General features: G+C 50.9%; 6 protein-coding genes across 6 annotated transcripts; 3 read left to right on the top strand and 3 right to left on the bottom strand.

Moving 5' to 3' along the window:
• Positions 1-151: 151 nt before the first annotated feature.
• On the bottom strand, positions 152-2,461 carry N7496_008985 (uncharacterized protein; the record flags this gene model as incomplete). The annotated part of the gene is made up of 6 exons (XM_056701904.1): positions 152-1,104; positions 1,154-1,287; positions 1,341-1,497; positions 1,556-1,931; positions 2,010-2,380; positions 2,434-2,461. The coding sequence occupies 6 exons, from the start codon at positions 2,459-2,461 to the stop codon at positions 152-154; spliced, it is 2,019 nt and encodes a 672-aa protein (XP_056553967.1).
• A 1,024-nt stretch (positions 2,462-3,485) lies between these two features.
• N7496_008984 (uncharacterized protein) lies at positions 3,486-3,935 on the top strand (the record flags this gene model as incomplete). Its single annotated transcript, XM_056701903.1, has 1 exon — positions 3,486-3,935. The coding sequence occupies one exon, from the start codon at positions 3,486-3,488 to the stop codon at positions 3,933-3,935; it is 450 nt and encodes a 149-aa protein (XP_056553966.1).
• Positions 3,936-4,238: 303 nt separating this feature from the next.
• N7496_008983 (uncharacterized protein) lies at positions 4,239-4,445 on the top strand (the record flags this gene model as incomplete). Its single annotated transcript, XM_056701902.1, has 1 exon — positions 4,239-4,445. The coding sequence occupies one exon, from the start codon at positions 4,239-4,241 to the stop codon at positions 4,443-4,445; it is 207 nt and encodes a 68-aa protein (XP_056553965.1).
• A 112-nt stretch (positions 4,446-4,557) lies between these two features.
• Positions 4,558-5,671, bottom strand: N7496_008982 (ATP11 family protein; the record flags this gene model as incomplete). The annotated part of the gene is made up of 2 exons (XM_056701901.1): positions 4,558-5,431; positions 5,496-5,671. The coding sequence occupies 2 exons, from the start codon at positions 5,669-5,671 to the stop codon at positions 4,558-4,560; spliced, it is 1,050 nt and encodes a 349-aa protein (XP_056553964.1).
• A 1,194-nt stretch (positions 5,672-6,865) lies between these two features.
• Positions 6,866-9,558, top strand: N7496_008981 (beta-glucosidase; the record flags this gene model as incomplete). The annotated part of the gene is made up of 3 exons (XM_056701900.1): positions 6,866-6,935; positions 7,041-7,647; positions 7,716-9,558. The coding sequence occupies 3 exons, from the start codon at positions 6,866-6,868 to the stop codon at positions 9,556-9,558; spliced, it is 2,520 nt and encodes an 839-aa protein (XP_056553963.1).
• A 218-nt stretch (positions 9,559-9,776) lies between these two features.
• N7496_008980 (Polyketide synthase-nonribosomal peptide synthetase) lies at positions 9,777-22,089 on the bottom strand (the record flags this gene model as incomplete). Its single annotated transcript, XM_056701899.1, has 7 exons — positions 9,777-12,724; positions 12,774-14,627; positions 14,683-15,374; positions 15,434-17,648; positions 17,708-17,928; positions 17,976-21,063; positions 21,120-22,089. The coding sequence occupies 7 exons, from the start codon at positions 22,087-22,089 to the stop codon at positions 9,777-9,779; spliced, it is 11,988 nt and encodes a 3,995-aa protein (XP_056553962.1).
• Positions 22,090-22,251: the final 162 nt, after the last annotated feature.

Raw genomic sequence — 22,251 nt, 5'->3', positions numbered from 1 at the left:
ATTTGCTCTGCGAAATCTTTCTCGTGCAATAAAACATAAGGTCTGTGCAAAGACTGAGAATCATTTTCTTGGTGGTTGGGTGATGGCAGTTGCTAGATAAACCAGCTTTAAAATACGTAGGTCAAACCCAGAGAAAACTGAAGCTCGTAATTTACATCACGGCTGCTCGTTGGGCAACGGGAAAGTCCGCAATACGCAACTTAGCAGCCCCATACGGAACTAGCCTGATCCTAGTCGGTTCACCAGTAACAACGGGATACTGGGGTGGAATAGCGGCTGTCCCAGTCTGCTCCTCCCAATCGATCAACCACCCATCTACCCAAAGGGCGATAGGTGCCGCGTCGCGTGCCCAAATTGGATTTTGAAGATCTTGATCCGGGTCATGCAACTTCTCAACCGTCACAGATGCGGGATCGATAGCGTACCGCCATTCCGAAGTTGGATCTAGAATCCAGTCGCGAGTTTCTGGTAATATCTGACCATCTGGGAGTGGAGTACGGTCTGTCCAGTTGAGGGGGGTGTGGTTTGATAGGTTGGCGTATTCGATGTCCAGGGCGTAGAGTAAGGGCCCGTAGTGGATTGCTACGGATCCGTTGCGAGGCTCCGTGATTTGAACTGACATCTCGAGGTTGATTTCTAGGTGGGTTTCTCCTTTTTGAATAGGGAGTGTTTGAAGTCCTGCAGACTCTTGTGCGAGAGGCTTTGCCTTTGCGCCATCTATTGAGTAGGTATTCTGTCCCGTACTGTTTGTCCAGGTAGGGATTCGAATGGAGAATTTCATGTCTGTGGCTGACGTGATCGCATAGACTAACTTCCCCGAGAAGGGGTAGTTAGTTTTACACGATATGAGGACATTCTTACCATTGACCTTAGTGTGCAAAGTAGTAGGTCCCAGTAGGGCATGTATGACATGGTCTTCCTCTTCGCGCACATACGAAGCTGCCACGTACTTAGGATATCCCTGACCATGATTCACAGTGCAGCAAGGGAAATTAGGCTCTAGACCGAAAGTGTTGCCGTAAGGTACGACGTTGAAATATGGCTTTGCTGTTAAATTCCGAGACCAGGGTTGATTGGTCTGTTGCACGTATTGGTGCGCCCACCCTACTTCATGTCAGTCTGGTTGGCAACCCGGGGGAGATACACGGCTTACAGTCGGGAGACAATGCCGCTGGCAAGGCATTGAATGCAGCTCGTTCTGCCTTGTCTGCGAAATCGTTGACACCATGGAACCGGAAGAGGTAGCTCATCGAGAACATAATTTCCACTGCCATGCATGTTTCTGATCTGAATTATTTGTGTTTAGTATCCTTTTCACGCTTGATGGTTTGTAATCTTACCCTCGTTGGGGACTCAATCCACCGAGATGTTCATCTGCAGTAATGCTCCCTGCTCTTGTCGATTGATACAGATAAGTCCAATTGACAGCGTCTGCTGTCTGTTGCAGTAATGATTCATTGCCGGTCATGCGATATAGCACAGTCGGATATCGGAGCCCTTGGCACATTAACATTTGTCTAGAAGTTTTGTGAAATTCGATATTCGCGAATCATACCTTCAGCTAGGTTGACACCATGAGTGAATCCACTGGTCTTGATATACGGCGTCCCGATAGTATGAAACACCCCTTCGACGAAAAATGTTGTCCAATCACGGCTACCCTGTCGTCCACCAGCAAACATGAGATCCATAGTCTCCCATATCACCTCGGAGTTATTTCGAGGATGGTTCTCGTAAAGCCACTGCAGTGCCAAAGGGAGCTCATGTGTTCTAGAAAGCCCGAATCCGTATGGATCAAAGTTGTCTTTCTCGGACTTTTGTTGAATCAAACCGGTGAAATTGTTCTTCAGCATGGAATTTGCCAGTGTGGAAAACTTGTGCATCGCAGTTACGATACGATCTGTCTGGGATGTATCGGCTTCGGCGTATTGCTGTCCGTGAAATGGATTAGTTTTGTCATCCACCAGTGGTATAGTATTCTACAGTAAGACTTGAGATAGTCTACTTACCATCAACGCAAAACATAGCAAGCTTCGCGCCCATATCCCTCGCGTCTGCCGTGTAGTCTCCGGCCCCAACCATCCATCGGCTGCTTGGTGATCAATTACATAGTCCAGAAACTGCTGGGCCTGATTTTTCAACCTTGGATCATCAAGGGTAAACGCTAGGGGGACAATATAATTGAACCAGTACGGCGCAGATTCATGTAGCTCGCTATATTCGTACGTCCCGCCCACCCAGGATGAGTTCGCAACGTAGCGGTAAAAGTCGAACAGGTGGCCAGCGAGTCCATTGGCTTCTAAGACGAGTTGGTCTTCAAGCCAGCCAGTGGCTTTGATGGAACCCAATGGAAATGTGGAATATGTGAATGGCGCCAATGCTGTTTGGGATAAGTGTGAGGGAAATCCAATTGACAAAGGAAGTTTGACTCACTGTTGGCTGGCTCTTTTGGCTGAGCCATCGTTGTAGCCAAAATAAAGGCACATCTTATTAACGTCCAGGGCTTCATTTGATCCTAATACCTTCGCGACCACAATTCTTCAAGGCATGAAATGGTCCTTATGAGATAAGTGCAGATTGAAATATTTATATTCCTCGTCTCTTCTTTTTCCCCAGATATACCCCGCATATATACGCCACGGCGAGTAAAGTTGGTGCTCGTTCTAGATGGCACATCACCGCCGCTCCTGGGCCGAATGGGATCTTCCAGGATACATCCACACCTATAGCCGAAACGCCGCACGGTACTGTCTATAGAGCATGCTCCAGGACATACTCGAGAGAAAGAATTACCGGGAAACACTCCGGTATCTTTCCACGGGGTTTGAGGTTATCTTGTTCCAGAGGTCTTTTGCCTGCAGCATGTTAGTGGAGTCCTCCTCGGGCGGTAGGTCCGGTATTTGCCCCGGGCTCCGAGAGAGTTTACAAGTGCCCCAGCGGTCTTCAGATCCAGCGATGGAGTCGATACAATCAAATTAGACCCAACCCCTCGCATTTGCTTATCGTGGCTTCCGTTCCAGAAATTTCGCGAGCCGTGCCCTTTGGCTTTCACTTGTATATCGCTTGACTGGGTGCAATGCTGACTGTTGAAAAGTCGCCCATAACTGGCACCAGAGTTATTGTGAGCTCTCATAGCCTTGAATTGGGCAATTGGCTGCTCAGGACGCACTTCGCACTCTGGTCGAGTTCAATCTTCATTTGAATGGCAGACGTATCTATATCTAGCCCGCTCTCAGACCAGGTAAGTGGCATGCAGGTTTGCAATGGCGATTATAGCCCTCGAAGAACGACTTCGCTGACACTGGTTATCCTAGAGCTCTCCAGCATCACCATGGACTGCCGATACTACCAGAGACAACCGCAAGATCATCATCTGGAACACGGCAATAGATTCCCCATGCATGGCCAGTTTGGTCGACGAGCAAGTCAAACAATTATTTCGCCGAGTGCTAGGACGCTCCACGTCATCCGCAGCGAGATCAATCATGGCACATTTTCCGACCCTCCCCGAGCCAAGCTGGGCAGCTGGAATTCACGAGGTTCTACCAGCGCAGTATCTCCTCGTCGCGCTGAAGGAGCTGACTGTCGTCGCACCGCATCATTCAGGTGTACGACAAGCCGTGAAAGAAGCGGGCGAGCTAGTGAGAGCCGAGGCATTGAGGCATATCAAAGTCATGCTTCGAAAGGACACCGATTCAGATCCTACTGCTAGTATCATGGCGATGCACTCCTTTCTTGCATTGGGCTTGCATGTACCAACATTCTACCGCGTCGCAAAGGGGTTCCTGTTGGATTTCCAGGACAATTCGGAAGGCGCGATATTGCTTCTCAAGGGGCTTGATGGCGGGATATGCCGTGTCCAGTTCACATTTCCCATGTTCAAAGACGTGCTGGATTACTTTCGCCATAACAAGGTGCAAGGACTCGGTCCGTAAGCAACGGGGTCAAGGATGGTGAACTCGGTACTCGATGGAATGGATTTCCTCGACCGGTTCACTTGATCAGGGCTTCCAAACTAGAATACTGCGGTTAGGACTGGCGGTTTTCACGGGCCGTTCGACTAACTATAGTTAATTGTGAGAAGTCCTGTTAGTCACCGAGTCAGCTGTTTAGTTACGAGGTGCTCGCCATGAAACGCACATCAGCTGTGGATAACACGAGAAAATGGCTTGGTCTGTGGCCTTCCCCATTGCGGGTATTCAAGACCAACTGCGCAATGCTGCACGACTCCACTCGCAATGACACACCTGGTTCCCGTGACGAATGAAGCAACTTCTCGTGTCCTAGTGGGTCTTGGGGACTCGCCGTTGTACCGTCAGGCCCACCCGCGAGTTCAAGGGCCCTTGTCTCGGCCACTAATGCGGGCGCGGGATGGCGTTGAGCTGAGGCCATTTGTTGGTATCGAAAGGTCAGAGCTTCATCTCCAGGAGTTCCAGTCCGGATAGAGAAGAATAAATGTGGTTCAAGATGCAAAACAACGATTTATATGGTACAGGTCATCAGCAACTAGCGTGCTCTAGATACTACGATGAATCTAAGTCCTCCTGTTGGCAGAGTCTAGTGGACTCTCTCCGTCTCTTCCATCAACTCCTCCACCTTAAAGTTCTCCGCATCGCCCCTCGTAAACATCCGCACCAACTCGCCCTTGCGACCACTCGCCTGGCCCCCAAAATCGTAGAAGCGCTGCACGGAACTCACCAACCAGGTGGCCTCGGCGGTAGAAACACCCCGGTCAGGCATGACCTGGCCATGCATGAGAACCAGACCCTTGTCATCAGCCAGATCCAAATGGTGCGTGACAGTAGTGTGCGGTTGCGCGAAAGAACCGTGCATCTTGAATGCGCCGAGATTGGTGAAAATCACAGTCGAAGTGTGGTTGTTGACCGACTCTTTGGAGGTCGGGACGAAATCGTCCGCGGCCGGGTGGAATGCCCACTGGAGGAAATGGATCTCTGCAGCAGTCTGTGCCGGTGTTCCATCCGGCGTCTCCATATCCTCCTCGGCTGCCTGGCGAGGCAGAGGGAGGATAAATTGGGGGTTGTGACGGGCGGCCTCGGCGATGCGCAGGTAGGTTTCGAGAGGAATCGCGGCACAGATGGAGGTCGAGCTGTTTGCGAATCGAAGGCGCCAGAGGGCTTCGATCTCCTTTGCAGGCAAGTCGCGGATCTTCTCGACATCGAGGTAGGTGCTGAGCGGTTTGATCGGGCTTCCACTGCCGGAGACTTCTCGGGCGGCTTGCTCGGTGGCCGATGGGGTCTGAGGAGGTGGGGGAGGGTGGAAGGCTGGAGGGGTATCGTGGAAAGACTGGGACTTGGCTTTTGGCGTGGGCGCATCTGGTTCTGGGGTGGCCGCAGTGGCTGCTTTGCGGCGAAGGTCCTTGATTTTGTCGCCGTAGGCCTCTTTCAAGGCGTCGATAGAGTCGAGGCCCTCCCTAGGGGAGAGTGTCAGTACGGGTCAGGTATTTGTTGAGAATAATTTCACACTAGGTCACTTACTGTTTAGCCTTCTCGTCCAACTTACTCCTGTACTTATCCAGGACATGCTTAGGGTCATGATGGGAGGCCAGGAAGCGGACATCGTGAACTTGGGCCCAGCGACGCTGCTGGGGCCGCAAGAGATGGGACTTGCCACGAAGGACGGACTGGAATCCCTGAAGTCGTCGTGATGCCATGCTGTGCAGATCCACTAGGGGTCTTTAATGTTCACCGACTCCGAAGTACACAACCTTTGACTCCAACGATAAGAAATTCGGCGTCGGAATTATGTAAGTTCCGGCCCCGATCGGGATACCCTAGGGATGACGTATGTCCATACTTCAAGTTCTACCTAAAACATATTGTTTGTAAAGTTTTATTCAATTGGGACTACAGATAACCTAGAATGTGTATTTAAAAATTGACGAGGCACCCCGGCGAATATTCAGGATTGAGGAGAAATGCCGGTGACGTCGTGGCTGCGTTGGCCAGTTGCTCACGGGTTTTATTGCAGAATCGCTTCCAGAACAATAATGGTCCCAAATTGACAGAATTGTCGTCTCTAATTGAAGAAAGCACTAGTCTAGTAGTTTGATCATAGATTGGGCATCAGAATATGTTTCAAGGAAACTATGCCGAGATCTAATTTAGTTACCTGTCTATCGATTTGATTAGACCACTCCGATACTACGCAACGATATATATCATGCGACCAGCATAGATTTCGCGGGCACCAATAGTTAACCCCACAATCAAGCCCAGGTGCCATTTGATCAATAGGGACATAGACAAACACGAGCACATCTTTACTCCATGATTCTACCCCAGAAGAATAGCCACGGTGGTTCCAATTGCCCAAGTCGGCTGGACGGACCGAAATCCCGAGTGGCCGCGACTCCGCGAGTGCCGCGACCGGCTAAACTTCGGGCGCTTCGGCGGCCGCTTCTCCGTGCCTGTTTGAGCTGGTCTTCTTGGGGTTTGGTGGGCTTGTCATTCCACTCTCCACTAAGACTGCTTAGATTCTCTCGCCAAAGAGGACTGTGAGCTTGAGATCCCCTCCTTTGTTTGGTACACGTTGGTCATTCCATTCGAAGCGGGGAGACCGGTTCCACAATCTTGGAGAGGCTGCGGTGGTATAAGTATTCGCGCAACTCCCCGGACATTCGCCGTATACTTATTCTCTTTCCAGTTGAGAAACACCTATTGCATGTTCATGTTCAAGTTGGAACAGATTCGAACCGTACTGCCTCTCTCGATCTTTGGATTCTCTCTGTGATTCCTATACCTGGAACTATTCCTACCGCATTTGGCCGGTCGGAGTAAAGCAATTCCCTTGCTTCGCGCTTTCAAAAAGCATCTTCACTCTATAATACACCCATATTTACAGCAAAATGGCCCCAATCGACGTTGAAAAGACTATTGAAGAGCTGACGCTCGGCGAGAAGGTCGCTCTCACAGCTGGTATGTTTTCGAGAAACCCCTCCTATGTTCTACCCGGAATGATGATCATCAGTTTGGGGTTATGATACCCCGCCATTCAAGCCAATGCTGACTCTATTTATTCAGGACGTGATTTCTGGCACACGACACCCATTCCACGTCTGAACATCCCTTCATTGCGCATGTCCGATGGCCCCAATGGTGTCCGTGGCACTCGCTTCTTCAACGGTATTCCGGCTGCCTGTTTCCCATGCGCGACCGCCCTGGGTGCTACCTGGGACACCGAATTGCTTGCCGAAGTCGGCTCATTGATGGGTGAGGAGGCGATCGCAAAGGGTACTCACATTATCTTGGGCCCTACCATTAATATCCAGCGTTCTCCTCTTGGAGGACGTGGCTTCGAGTCCTTCTCCGAGGATGGCGTGCTCTCCGGTACCCTGGCGGGTCATATGTGCAAGGGTATGCAAGAGAAGGGCGTTGCCGCAACGCTGAAGCACTTTGTTTGCAACGACCAGGAGCATGAGCGTATGGCTGTCAACAGTATTGTCACGGAGCGTGCGCTGCGTGAGATTTATCTGCTTCCGTTCCAGTTGGCTATGCGCATTTGCCGGTCGGCTTGTATTATGACTGCTTATAATAAGGTCAACGGTACTCACGTTAGTGAGAACAAGGCTATTATTGACGATATTCTCCGCAAGGAGTGGGGATGGGAGGGCCTGATTATGAGTGACTGGTAAGCTCTTCGCCTCGAAACTGAGCTATATTCATTTGTTAGGGGATTTGTTCTAACTGTCTACCCAGGTTCGGTACTTACACCACATCCGATTCAATCAACGCCGGCCTTGATATTGAGATGCCCGGAAAGACCCGCTGGCGAGGCGAGGCCCTTGCTCACGCCGTTTCCTCAAACAAGGTTCCCCAGTTCAAGCTGGACGAGCGTGTGCGCAATATTCTCAACTTGATTAACCGGGTCGACGCCGTTGGTATCCCCGAAGGAGCCGAGGAGAAGGCCCTCAACCGCCCCGAAGATCAAGCCTTGATGCGCCGAGCAGCCGCTGAATCCGTCGTTCTCCTGAAGAATGAGGGCGGTGCTCTCCCTCTGAAGAAGGACGGCTCTGTGCTCGTCATTGGCCCCAACGCTAAGACTGCCTCATACTGCGGTGGTGGCTCTGCCTCGCTGGCTCCCTACTACACCGTGAGCCCATTCGACGGAGTCGCCGCGAAGAGCCAGGGTGAGGTTAAGTATGTGCAGGGTGTCTACTCCCACAAGGAGCTGCCTCTTCTGGGTCCTCTCCTGAAGACTGAAGATGGAAAGACTGGCTTCACCTTCAAGGTGTACAATGAGCCGCATGGTGCCGAGGAACGCACTCTCGTCGATGAGCTTCACCTTGTCAGCTCCATGGGATTCCTGATGGACTATATCAACCCCAAGATCAAGTCTATGACCTTCTACGTCGACATGGAAGGCTACTTCACCCCCGAGGAGGATGGCCTGTACGACTTTGGCGTGACGGTTGTCGGCACTGGCCGTCTGCTCGTGGATGGCGAGGTGGTTGTCGACAACACCAAGAACCAGAAGCAGGGCTCTGCCTTCTTCGGTACTGCCACCATCGAAGAGCTCGGCGTCAAGGAACTTAAGGCTGGCCAGACATACAAGGTTGTCTTCGAGTTCGGTAGCGCTCCCACCTCCGACCTGGACACTCGCGGCATAGTCGTCTTCGGACCGGGTGGTTTCCGATTCGGCGCGACCCGCCGTGTCAGCCAGGACGAGCTCATCTCCAAGGCCGTCGAGCAAGCCAAGGAGGCCGAGCAGGTCATCATCTTCGCCGGTCTGACCAGCGAGTGGGAGACCGAGGGCTACGACCGTGACCACATGGATCTGCCCCCCGGCAGCGACGACCTGATCAGCCGCGTGCTCGCCGTTAACCCCAACGCCGTCGTCGTGATCCAATCCGGCACACCCGTCACCATGCCCTGGGCTAACGAAGCTCGTGCCCTCGTCCAGGCCTGGTTCGGCGGTAACGAGTGCGGAAACGGTATCGCAGATGTCCTTTACGGAGACGTCAACCCATCCGCCAAGCTCCCCATCACATTCCCCCGTCGTCTGCAAGACAACCCCTCCTACGTCAACTTCCGCTCCGAGCGCGGCCGCGTCCTCTACGGCGAGGACATCTACGTTGGCTACCGCTTCTTCGAGAAGAGCGATGTTACACCCGAATTCCCCTTCGGCCACGGTCTCTCCTACACCACCTTCACCCGCTCAGATCTGCAAATCAGCACCGTTCCCGAGGAAGCCAAGTACACCGAGTCCGGCGAACCTATCACCGCCACCGCCACCGTCACCAACACCGGCTCTATTGCCGGTGCCGAGATCGTGCAGCTTTGGATCGTCCCTCCCAAGACGGATGTCAACCGTCCTCTGCGCGAGCTGAAGGCTTTCAAGAAGGTCTTCCTGCAGCCCGGCGAGTCTAAGACTGTCGAGCTCAGCGTGGAGAAGAAGATTGCTACCAGCTGGTGGGATGAGCAGCGGGAGCAGTGGATTTCGGAGAAGGGTCGTTACCAGGTTTCTGTGACTGGTACTGGCGCGGAGGAGTTGCAGGGTGAGTTTGAGGTTGGCAAGACCAGATTCTGGCTGGGGTTGTAAATAGTGATGTTAATGATCTTGAAATGAGTCGTGATTCAATTGCATAGTATAGAATGAAACCTCATGTATTACTGCCATGTTTGTTGTGCTTACTGCGTAGTCTTATGATGTTGTTACGATCGATGAGCTGTTTAGAGAGAGATGGAGACTAGCCTAGGAATTGATATCCATGGATGCTTTGATTCTATGACCTCTATGGATACACTCTACTGTCACTCTTATCTAGCCCCAGTCCAGAGATGCTCTCCACTACCTTTGACCAGCCTGGGAAGAAGAATCTGGCCATCCGCAGCTTGGCGCAAATACACTCCTAGAAGGGCATTCATACCTGCTGCCTCAGCAGCGTCAACCCACTCCATCAAAGAAACCGTTTCAAATTGCTCCCCAGCACCCGATTCCATCATCGATTGTACCTCGTGTTGCCCGACTTGAATCTCACCAGACTCATAGACAAACCTCACTCCCCCATCTGTGGAAGGTGCAGTACCGGAGAGACGGACACCATCGATAATCTGCGCCGCCGCTGACTCCACTGAGATAAAATCAAAGACACCGCTCCACGCTTCAGAAGCTGGGATCTTCTTGGTAGTCTGACAATACCGAAGAACGTTGCTCATGAGATCTAGCTCTGGGGCATCAGAACCTGTCACGCTCGAAGGACGATGATTCCACACTGGCAGACCCCATGATTGACTGACACGCTCCAGGAACACCTCGCACACCCATTTGCCCGTCGCATAACCATCTTGTGGGATAACAGGAGGTGGGAAAGAAGCCACAGAAACCTCTCCAAAGGAATCAGTGCCTGCGAATCGAGTCACACTCGCAGTAGAGATGAAGTGGAACGGAATCCGCCGCGGCAAGGCAAGTTTGACCAGTTCCGCTGTTGAAGCGACATTCGTCAGCTTTAGTGATTGATAGCTCTTCATGAAAGAGACATCAGCCCCATTGTGAATCACGATGTCTGCTGATTGGAAGATTGAGGATGCATCATTATCTGATAAGCCCAGCCGAGGGGAGCCCAAGTTACCGTGATGAACGTGAACTTTGCGATTGGCGAAAATGGCGGGGAGTTGAGTCAATGGTTTTCTAACTGCCAGACAGTAGATGACATGAAATCGGTCATCGGTCACGAGCTGACGGAGAATTTCTTTGCCAATGAAGCCGGTTGCTCCTGTCAGGACCACGACACCAGTCCCGGAAGGTCTATCTGGCACATCGGCATCTGGAATGATTGGAACTTCAGCAAGAAGAGCCTCAAGCTCTTCCTCCCAGTCCACTGACGAGGAGGATTGCTCAGAAAAAATTTTCTGAATGCGGGATGCCATGCCTTGTAAAGTGCTTGCTTCAAACAGCTGATGTAAGGGGACAGAGACACCAAATCGATCTTTCACATGCGCTTGAAGGTCGACCAGAGATAGCGAGCTGCCACCAACATGGAAAAAGTCGGCATGTGAGTCGAGAGAGTGTAAGCCAACTATGTCTTGTGAGATGACTTCCTGCCATAGAGTACGCAAAGATTCCTCCATAGGGGTGAGAGCTCCATTGGTGAGAACCTGGGGAACGGGCTGTGAGATCGGAATTTTGCTGACAGCCAGCCTGTCAACTTTGCCAGAGGTATTTTGTGGGAAAGCGGCAAGCGGAACGACCATTGCAGGGCGCATATACTGAGGTAGGGGCAAGCTGGCTGGTAAATTTCTCAATAGTCGAGATTCAGCTTCAGAGTTCTCAGTATTGGCGAGAATGACAAAGGCAACAAGGAACGATCCACCGTCGTGATTCTTAGACCCTGAACGAAGAGAAACGATGGCCTGTGAGATAGCACCTCCAGAGCTCTGGACAATGCTTGCCTCTATCTCTTCGACGTTGATGCGAATTCCACCAAGTTTAATTTGATTGTCACCCTTGATGCGACCTAGTAGTGTTAGACGGCCATCTTGGGTGAGCCGTCCTCGATCTCCCGTTCGATGAACTTTGGTCCAACCCTGGCTCTTGAAGTAAGGGTTTGCGTATCGATCAGGCAAAAAGCTATCCTTTGTCAGTTTAGGATCAAGATATCCTTCTGCGATGCCGGCTCCTCCAATGACTACTTCTCCTGGTATACCAATCGGAAGCGGCTGCATGTCTTCATCAACGATGCAGACAGAGTAATTTGGGAGAGTGGAAAGACCAAGGCAAGAATCCAGGGAGTCTGAGTTCAGTTTAGTATACGGAATTTCTTCCGTACTGCAAGCAATCGTTACTTCAGCTGGACCGTAGACATTGAAAAGCCTTAGGTCCGGTTTGGCAAGACATTGGAACCCCTTCAAAAGACCAGTCGTTAAAGGCTCGCCCCCAGATATTGCGAGAGCGAGTGAAGATCGTTGCAATGACGCTTGACCGTCTCGTAGCCAGGCAAGGTATTCTGTTGGTGTTGCAAGGACCGTCGTCACTTTTTCGGACTCAATGAGATCCGTTATCGCGACAGGATCACCACGTGTCGAGTTTGGAGCAATTATCAGTGTTGCAGCGTTGCATAGAGATAACAGAATCTGATACATAGACATGTCCCACGCATAAGAAGACTGGTGAAGCACAGTTTCCATGCCTAGTGGAAAACTCCAAGTTTGACTTGATGCTTGTATCTGGTGCAGGTGCGAGGAATGACTCAGGGAAATTCCTTTCGGGACACCAGTTGAGCCACTGGTGTAGATGATGATTGCAGTCTGGCTGGGTGACGCCACGTTTGGAGGAAGAGGCTCAGATGACGTAGCCAGATCGCCGATATTATGCCCTTCAGCTGAGCTGTGAAACCGAACAAAGTCAGAGGTGGTTGTTGAGTCTGTCAGAATGACAGCAGGCCGTGATTCAGCAACCATCAGGGACAATCGCTGTATCCCAACTTTCTTATCCAGTGGAAGATATACAGCGCCAATACGCCAGATAGCGAGCAACGAGCAAATCCAGTTGATACTAGGCGCTTGGAAGACACTAACGCGGGTCCCAGGGGCAACACCGCTGCCAAGCAGCTTGTTGGAAATTGTGGCGACCCGTTCTTGCAGTTGTGAGTAAGTTAGTTGCATTCCATTGGGTTCTCTCATGGCAACATGGGTTGGGTAGAGCTCCATTATATCATCTATGCGATGAACCAAGGTGGATGACCATGGGGTTTGGACTTCCGGTCCTTCTGAGAGTTAGAATAACGCAGCTGCTTTAAAGGAAGGAGAAATGCCTACCTCTACCTGTTTCAATCGCATTTTCAATATCTGTCTGCGAAAACAAGGGCGGCCATGAAACTTTAGTCGCAGGGTTACGGGTGAACGCCTGGACAAGATTTTCATAGCTGCGAAGCAGAATCTCAGCGTGTTCGAGACTATAGAGATCTTGCTGAACGAGAAGGTTAATAAGGGTGTCTCCGTTTGAAAAATTGACCACGTCCAAATGGAGATCATTAGAGGTCTCTCCCGTTGTAAGAAGCGTTCCTTCCGCTTGACAGCCACAGAAGTGGCGGGACATCTCCGTTCGTGGACGGTAATTGTAAAATGCCTGGAACAGCGGGCTGTGTGACGCAGACCGGGGGACATTCAGCTCAGACAGAATAACATCGAATGGAACACGAGAATGGGCGAGGGCTTCTTGTGATACCCGCTTCGCCTCTTTGAGGGCCTCTCCGAAGGATTGAGACGAGTCCAGCGAGAATCGCATCGGAAGAAGATTGAGGAACATTCCCACGCTTTGTAGGATATCGCCATCAGCACGACTGCCATCAGCAAGCCCGATGCAAAGACTTGGAATATTGAGGTGACGATGGAGAAGAATCTGCCACATGGCAAGATGGAAATGAAACGGGGTGACTTTGAACATTCGACAGCACTTCTCAACTTCATTTGAAAGCTCTACGCCTAGGCGGATCTGTGCACGATAAGTAGCATAGCTTGAGATTGTTGGCCGCGCTGGCTGAAGAGAGAATGGCAGCAATGGAATTGGCTCTGGGAGAACCGCAAATTCGCTTCTCCAATATTCCAGATCCTCCATCCAGATGCCTTCTTCATACTCGCGTAGTTGTCTGGTTGTGAAATCGGGATACTGTAGTGAATGAGGCGACTTGACGATGCCTTCATAAGACTCGTTGAGTTCCAACCACAGGTTTTCAAAGCTGAACCCATCCATGTTGATATGATGGAAGCCGAATAATAACCAATGATGACCCTGTGTCAAGGTAAGCAGCTGTACGCGCATAACCTCGCCCTCGGCGATACTGAAAATGTGCGATTTCATTCTGTGCTTGGCCACATTCACCTCGGCCTCGTCTGTAATAAAGACGTGCTCTAGGTGCAGAGATGCCTTCGCCCAAATCCCTTGCATATGGCGCTTATTTTCATCAGTGAAGAAGAACGTCCGAAGCGCTTCATGGCGCTGGCCAACAAGTTCGACCGCATGTGACAAGCTGTCGACGTTAATCTTCCCCGTCAGCTCAAACGTTGGAGTGACATTGAAGGCGGTCTGATCTTGCACGAGGGACCGGAGGAACCAGAATCGCGATTGTCCAAATGACATTGGGACAGTCCGCTCAATTCTTTGCTTTTCGGGCGCGTCAGACTCACTGTCAAGTGAGGTCAGGGAAGAGGTGTCTTCGTCCTGGTCGGAACTAGAGTCTCCTGCAGTAATCGATGCCGATGAGGTGCTGGTTGCACGATTCACAGATGGAATGTACTCCAAGTGGAACGTCTTGATCTCATCAGTCCCCTGTGACTCGGGGTCACTCAAAAGGCTTTGAAGAGTTGAGGGACGATCGGAAGGTGTTGATTGGCTGGGCGGTTGCGACTCTTGAGACTTGCCCATGTCACTCTCTGCCACATTTGGTACCAAATGTGAGGGGAGACAGCTTGCAACAAAAGCAAGCAACTCTTGGATCGAGCCAGCGTTGAAAATCTTCAACACAGTTACGTCAACACCAAGTTCCTTCATGAAGTAAGAGCGGAAGTCAACGGCATTGAGCGAATCAACACCAAGCTCATCTGGACTCATATCGAGGATCGGCTTGTCGGGATCAAGTTGAAGCGCTGACTGAAGTTTAATGGTAAAGGCATCTAGAGTTCGATGAGTAATCTGTCACCGGTTGATAGAAGGATAAGCTGTTATTACCTTGCAAGGCCTCTATCACTTCAATGTTGGACGTTGCCTCTAACAACCGAGCCTTGAGCATGACGCTGGTCTTGCCCTTCTTGTCATCCTCGATCAGGGTGTTTGATTTGAACACAAGGTGTTGGAATATGGGGTTGGATACCCATTCCTTGGAATCATCGTCGTCGATGCGGAGACCACTGCAGATATCGGCCGTCTCCTTCCGCTCCATGCATGAGAGAACCCCCTCTGCAAATATCTCGTGGAAATCTTGTTCAGACATCCAGTTGTGACCGACCTTGTAGAGATATGATTGTTGTCCCATGTTGAGTTCTCTGGTCACATACCCGTTGCCCACAATGGCCCCAATATTGATGGCATGGCCAGCTAAGCCACGTATTTTACGCTGAGCTGCCAGGCTGGCCATGAACATATTGGCCGCGTTGTAAGCTGCCTGACCGGGGTTTCCGGTCAAAGCAGCCATGGACGAGAAAAAGATCATGAAATCCAAGGAGTCTTCCGAGAACAGCTCGCCCAGCATAACACTGCCCTGGACCTTAGGCTGAAGCGCGGCATTGAAACGGGCAAGGTCGAGATCGAGGAACATTGTGTCTTGTAGGACCATGGCCCCCTGCGCAACTCCACCGATTGGAGGCATTGATTCAACGATTTGACGGTGAGTGCTTTGAACGGAAGTACGATTTGTGATGTCACTATCCCAGTCAGTAAGCAATTCCAGACAGCGTCCAAAGTGAGATGGAAAGGGACATACTTCGCAAAGACTCTGACAGTGCAGCCGTTGGCGGCCATTCGGAGTATCCAGGTCTCATCCACTTTGGGGTTCCGACTAGAAAGTGCAATGTATTTCGCTCCCTGGTTGGCCATCCATTGGCACAGGGAGAGACCTAGGCCACCTGTCAACCCAACCAACCAGTACGTTTTATTCTTGGCGAATTTGACCACTTTGGTAGCGGGTCTGACTTGAGCTGGGAGCTTCGAGTGATCCAAGGTAATCAAAGACTGGGGAACAATCCCCTGGGTCTCAATAAGGTTCTGCAAACTCAGCCGAGGTAGCCTGTTAATATTAACAGGGACGTGGTCCTGGTCTTCCCTTGTCCAAGTCATCTGCATCTGTGAAGCGAATCGATTCACATTGACAGACGAAGATACTTCTGAGATGTCTCGTGTCATGTTTTGTTCATTTTCAGATTTGCACTCCGCAGGTAATATGCTCTTCAATAAAAGCACCACCTCGTCGCCGCCGCCGACGTTAAAAAGTCGAGTGATATTTCGAGGAATCTTGTTAGATAATTCTCGACGTGTTGAGTAGCGATGTACATGGATCCAAGGATAGGAACATGGACTGCTCGTTGTCGTGAAGAAGACAAGTTGCACACCTGCCTGGCGAGCATGATGCGTCAGAGCTGCGGCGAATGAAAATTCTGGCTCCAAAACAGCCAACGCCGTTCCTGGAGCCATCTTTTTGAACATCGACTGTGCGAGAACATGAACATAAAGGCTGAGTAATGACTTTATGGCTTGATCCTCTGAGTCTCCACGCGTTATGATCCATGAGGGTGGCACGTAGACCCGGGAGGCCAGATTTTCAGCGAGCATAACCAGATACCCATTGCCATTAGGTTCTTTGCCAGTCACTAGGAACATGTAGTCTGTCTCAGATACCGAGACAGAGCGCAGAAGGCAACTCGTTACCTGCACTTCGATTCGGTCACCGAACAGTGGAGGGTTCAACATCTTCGTCTCCAGAACGTGATAATTCTCAGCCTTTGAAATTGCAACCGCAGAGGAATCGCGATCAATGGCATCAACGATAAGCCTCTTGGACGAATTGTATCTGTCATTTCGCTGAGAGCTCAACCGAAGCCTGGGAATGAGCATCTTCCCATCTTGGAAGGACAACTCAGGTTCCGTGTACCAAAGCATCCCCCCTAGCTGGTCGCTTTGGTCCCAGACGTCAGTAGCCACGAATTGGAGAAGCTTCTTTCCAATCAATCCAGGATTAGTGTCAGCGATTGATGAGAAATTGAGTGATTGCATGCGCAAATGACGCATTTCCATGGCAATAGTCCGTTGGATGCCGCGGAATAAATTGCCCGCTGGATTTTCGCCTAAGGCACCATGTCCAACCCAGAGAACATTCTTGCTCTGTCTGAAAAGTTCTTGAAAGCCCTTCAAAGTTTCAGGGCTCATGTTAAACAATGCGGGTGAATCAAGCTCTGCCAAGTTGAGGACCGTACCCATGAATGGAAGTTCGTCAGGGCCAATATCCGAAAGCTCAGGATAACTCCGAATCTTGTCAAAGTGCCAACCAACCGCGTTCTTGATATCCGCCACCATGGCAGACGTGTGAGAAGTCTTACCGCCAATGACTGTCAACGATTGGAGATCCAGCCTTTGATGACCCGTCCCAAGAGGGTCTCGCAAGAATTTGACACGATGGTCAACTGCCTTTGTCAACATCACTGAGAAAGGTACCAACTGCTCTGTGTCATGGAGAATTGAGGCATCAATACCGGAGAAGCCGGCATCTTTCATCATCTCGTTCCACTTTTGATGAGATACAAATGGTGACAAGGTTCTTCCCTCCTTATGACCTAGCCACCACCCAGGGAGGCCCGCCAGGACAACTCCAAAACGCATCACATTTGGATCGGTGATTTCAAGTGTGAGCAAATATCCACCTGGCTTCAGGAGACGGCGGATGTTGGACAAGGTGCGTTGAAGGTTCTCAGTAGCGTATAAGGCAAGAGACGCAATGACTAGATCATACGACCCCTCTCCGTATCCTTGTTCAACGACATCCTTTTCTATATCCAAGACTCTGAATGCCATTTTAGCCTGGTGTGGCTGAAATTTGTCTTTGGCACTCTCCAGCGAATTTTCCAAGAAGTCTGTGTAGGTATAAGAGGAAAAGGCTGTGTCCAGTTCGCGGAGAATAGGTTCGGTTGCCTCGCCAGCACCGGCGCCTGTACGCATTGTCAGACCTTTGTCGTAATACCCTCGGGGGTCTAGGGTGAAGACAAACCGATTTCTAGAACATTGACGTGGGGATATCTGTTGCCAATTTGACCAGCAATGCGACCCATTTCGTTCAAGTAGGACTTTATTCCAAGTGTCCCATTATAGAACCGACTCAACATATTGTCCTGCATTAGAATGTCAAGAATGTTGGTCTCTCCACAAACAATAGCCGGGAGGCTTTCTCCCACAGAGCGCATGACCTCGGCGTCAATGCTGTCGGGCAATCTAGAGTTGGTCAGCGCTGTGACCTTAGTATTAGGGAAAATATTTACCTTTGCAGTATCTCTGATATGCTTCCATTAGTGTCATCTGCCCATTCCTGCTTTGCAAAAGGGTGATCGCCAGACTTGACGAGGGTAGTACAGTGGCCAGCATATGCAAGGAGATGAGAATGGTGCAATTGGGCCTGTGGCCTTTCGGTGGCAGAGATTGACATATGAAGATTCTTCAGATAGAAGTGGGCAATGCGTTCCAAATCTAATGAATGAGTACAATCTTCAATCAACCAACTTCGAATGACATCCCCTTCTCGCCCGCTTGGCTCCTCGGCAAGCCAAGTCATCTCTGTGAACATTGGCACATCTGTTGCAGACGAGAGTGGTGACAAAGGAGTGGTGTGAAGTCCCTGGAGTTGAACCACGGTGTGCTTTCCATCGGCAGAGTATATGTCAACATCACCGGAAAGCTCTGCAAACCGGGCATCCGCAACGGATGCGTAGAAGGGAAGAAGTGTGCCAGGTCCAGCCATGCTCACACAAGAAGAGGGGTTGATGCGAATTCGGTCAATCTTCGTCGGGAGGTAAAGCGTACGTAGGCGCCCATCACCAGGGAAAGAATAGGCCAGCATGATTGACTGAATAGCAGCATCCAAGGGGCCCGGGTGAATTATCAAGGGCTCATTAGACTCTTCATCGACGGGTACAATGATCTGTCCAGTGGCTTCATCCATCTTCCGTGTCAATCCAGTTAGAGCGCGGAATGGGCCAGTGTAACCAAATCCAAGCTCGGATACAAAGTTATAGAATCGCTCCTCCTCAAGATGCAAGAAGGAGTGTTGGCTCTCATTGCACGAGGGAAGGGCTTCAGGATCAGGGTCTCCAAGGAGGATATCAACCTGCGCGGAGGCATGCAATGACATAGATGAGACTCCCTTGCTCCCAGCAGAATAGCAGCTATACAAAGCTCTGACGGAATCCTTGCTTGTATCCGTAACAGTGAGAGTAAACAGAACCTCAACACCGGAATTCTCCTCAAGCACCAGAGCCTGTCCGATGAAGACATCCTGAAAATCGACGAGTTGAATGGACTCCAGCCCATAATGTTGAACCAAGCATTCGGTCGCGGCTGAGATATACCCTGCAGCAGGGAAGACAATCTGACCTTGTACCTGGTGATGAGAGAGCCAGGGAATCTCGCGCGGATGGAGATAATTGCGCCACCGGAGCTCCTTCTCAGTGCCATCTGGACATTTCATTCCTAGCAGAGGATGGAATTCTCCACTTCCAACTCGCAGCGTCGACGATATGCGGGACTCATGCCAATAAACACGGTCATGATCCCACGAGTAGGAAGGTAGTCCTTTTAGTAACATCGGCTGTCGGTCATCCCCTGTTGCCCTTCTGTCAAATCCTGCAAAATCAACAGCATGCTCCCCAAGGTGAGCCCACAACGCGCCAAGGGAAGATGCAAATGACTTTTTGTCACTTTTACAGCGAGACAAAGTACCTGTATATGGTAGAGACATTCCGGAGATTTCTTGGATCGTTTGCAATGCCGGTCCCTTCAACGCAGGGTGAGGACCAACCTCGACGGCCATGTCAAAGGGACCGAAGGCAGCGACAGCGTGGCTGATGGCTTGCGAGAACATGACAGGATTGATCATATTGTTGCTCCAATAAGTATCTGCAAGACTGTCATTGACATCATTGATGTCCTTGCTGTAGACACTAGAAATCCAGGCAGTTTTGTTGTCAGAACGAGGTTGGATGGTAATTGCACATCTCTGCATTGCATCAATGTAGGGAGCAGCACAGGGGAGCATATGATGAGAGTGATACGCTTTATCAACCTTGAGAAGTCGGGCAAACTTCTTCTCGTCCTCGAAAATGTCCTTTGCTTCATCGATAGCATTGGCATCGCCAGAAAGTGTGACACTGGCTGATGAATTGCTCGCCGCGACACAAATTCGACCTTCTAGTGACGGCATATCACAGAGTTCCTTTGCATCTTCGAGAGAGGTACCCACGGCCATCATAGCACCTTTGACCCCGTTACAGTCTCGGGCATTCTGCAAAGACCATCCGCGGTAGTAGGCGGTCCTAATAGCATCCCGTGCGGAAATGTAACCAGCCGCATACGCTGCAGCGATCTCCCCGGATGAGTGGCCAACAACAGCGATAAATTCAACGCCAGCGGTGCGCAACAATTGAACGAGCATGACCTGGACAGCTGTACTGAGAGGCTGCGAAAACAGAGCTTCTCCGATGCGAGAGCAATGTGTGTCTTTCAGAATTTCGTCTTTCAGGGACCAGGAAGGACGGTCTTCTTCAGGGAGCGTCTGGAGAGCAAAATCAAGCTCTGCAATGCAATTGGCGGCCAGAGGAGAGCTTAGTAGCAGCTCCGCTCCCATCTGAGCCCATTGCGCACCCTGTCCTGTAAATATACCGAGCACCTTCGGCTGCCTGATACTAGACGTTTGGCTAGGTGGCAGAATATCCGACGGCGATAGTATGGCATTTTCAAGGTTGGCGGCAAGATCGATTGCGGTGGAGCCAACTAGTGAAAGTCTGAAGGGTAGTGTAGACCGGCGACAGTTCAGGGTCCATGATAAACTGCGAAGGTCTATATGGGGATGGGCTTTCAAACAGGAAGAATACTCTTCGAGGCTTGCAAGGAGGGATCTTTCAGAGTTCGCAGAGAAGTTGAAAGGTGTAAGAATGGCAGTAGACAAATCCGCAGGGTCAAGTTGTACATCGCCCTGCTCGAAAGATTCCAAGATGGCGTGCGCATTGGCGCCACCAAAACCAAAGCTATTGACACTGGCCCGACGCGCAGTCTCCGCTGGGAGGTTCGGCCATTCCCTCGCCCTATTCAGAATTTCGAGGTCATCATAGAACGGTCGTACAGATGGATTGAGTTCATTCAAGAGAAGATTTGGGGGAATGACGCCATGCTGTAGCGCCAAAGAAGCCTTCAATACTGCGGCTAGTCCAGCCGTACCCTCGGTATGTCCAATAACTGTTTTGATTGATCCGACATACAGCGGTTCCTCATCAGCATCTGTGCGACGGTAGTTGGCTTTGGGGCCGTAGAATGCCGTACTGATGGCTTGGGCTTCGACTGGGTCTCCAGCGGGTGTTCCTGTTGTTGTTAGCCGGATTAGATCAAGAATATAACGGGTCTGGGCGAGTGCTCACCTGTGCCATGTGCCTCGAAATACTGGGGTCTGTCGCTGGGTTTGGACAAGTCAAGTCCAGCTCTGGCATAGGTTTCATGAATGAGGGCTGCCTGTGCGACAGGATTGGGCATGGTAATGCCTTTCGTACGTCCATCCTGATTAATACCAGTCTCGCGAACAATACACTCGATCTGATCACCGTCGGCCAGCGCGGCACTCAAAGTTTTCAGGAAAATCGCAGCTATGCCGTCACCTCGAGCGTATCCGTCTGCATCTTTGTCCCACATCCGCGAGCGACCGGTCGGCGAAAGCATCTTGAGCTTGCTCTCAGCAATATACTGCTCCGGTCCAAGTAGAAGGTTCGTTCCTGCTGCCACAGCCACGTTGCTTTCACCATTTCGTAAACTCAGCACGGCCTGGTGAAGGGCGACAAGGCTGGATGAACAGGCTGTGTCGATGGTCATGGAAGGTCCATGCCAATCGAAGAAATAAGAAACACGATTGGAGAGGATGCTTCTTGCCGTCCCTGACGCGAAGTATGTTGGGAGGTTCTGGGCATCCCTCCCCAGTAGATCCGCATAGTCGTTGGTCATGAGTCCAACATACACGCCGGTATTGGACCCTTGCAGCTTTTCCATGGGGATACCCGCTGATTCCAGGCATTCGTATACTGTCTCTAGTAGCAGCCGTTGCTGAGGATCGATGGAGTTGGCCTCAATCGGCTTAGTTCCAAAGAACTGCGCGTCGAACAACCGATGATCATCGGACAAGACATAGGAATGGCGCACATTGGTTGTACCATGATGGGTACCATCAGGATGGTAGAAGGCTTTCGAGTTAAAGCGGCTATCGGGAATCTCGGCGAGGACATCTCGAGGTTCCTTGAGTAGTTCCCAGAGCTTCGCGGGAGATATCGCATCACCAGGGAAGCGGCAAGCACTTCCCACGATGGCGATAGGCTCGGGTCGAGCCTCACAATGACTGGACATTGGATTATTCGAGTTGCACCAACGATCAACGGCCCGGTGTGACCAGCGTGTGACTGTTGGCTCGCAACGAGGATTGGGAGTGTTAATTCTGGTTTGCCGAGGTAGAATTGTTCCGTAGGCGTTCAACTGGAGGTTCTCTGAAACAAAGATTGCATAGCAATG

Source organism: Penicillium cataractarum, assembly GCF_028827025.1.
Source record: "Penicillium cataractarum strain IBT 29864 chromosome Unknown utg000007l, whole genome shotgun sequence".
Lineage (NCBI taxonomy): Eukaryota > Fungi > Ascomycota > Eurotiomycetes > Eurotiales > Aspergillaceae > Penicillium > Penicillium cataractarum.
This window is presented reverse-complemented; position numbering and strand designations above follow the sequence as displayed.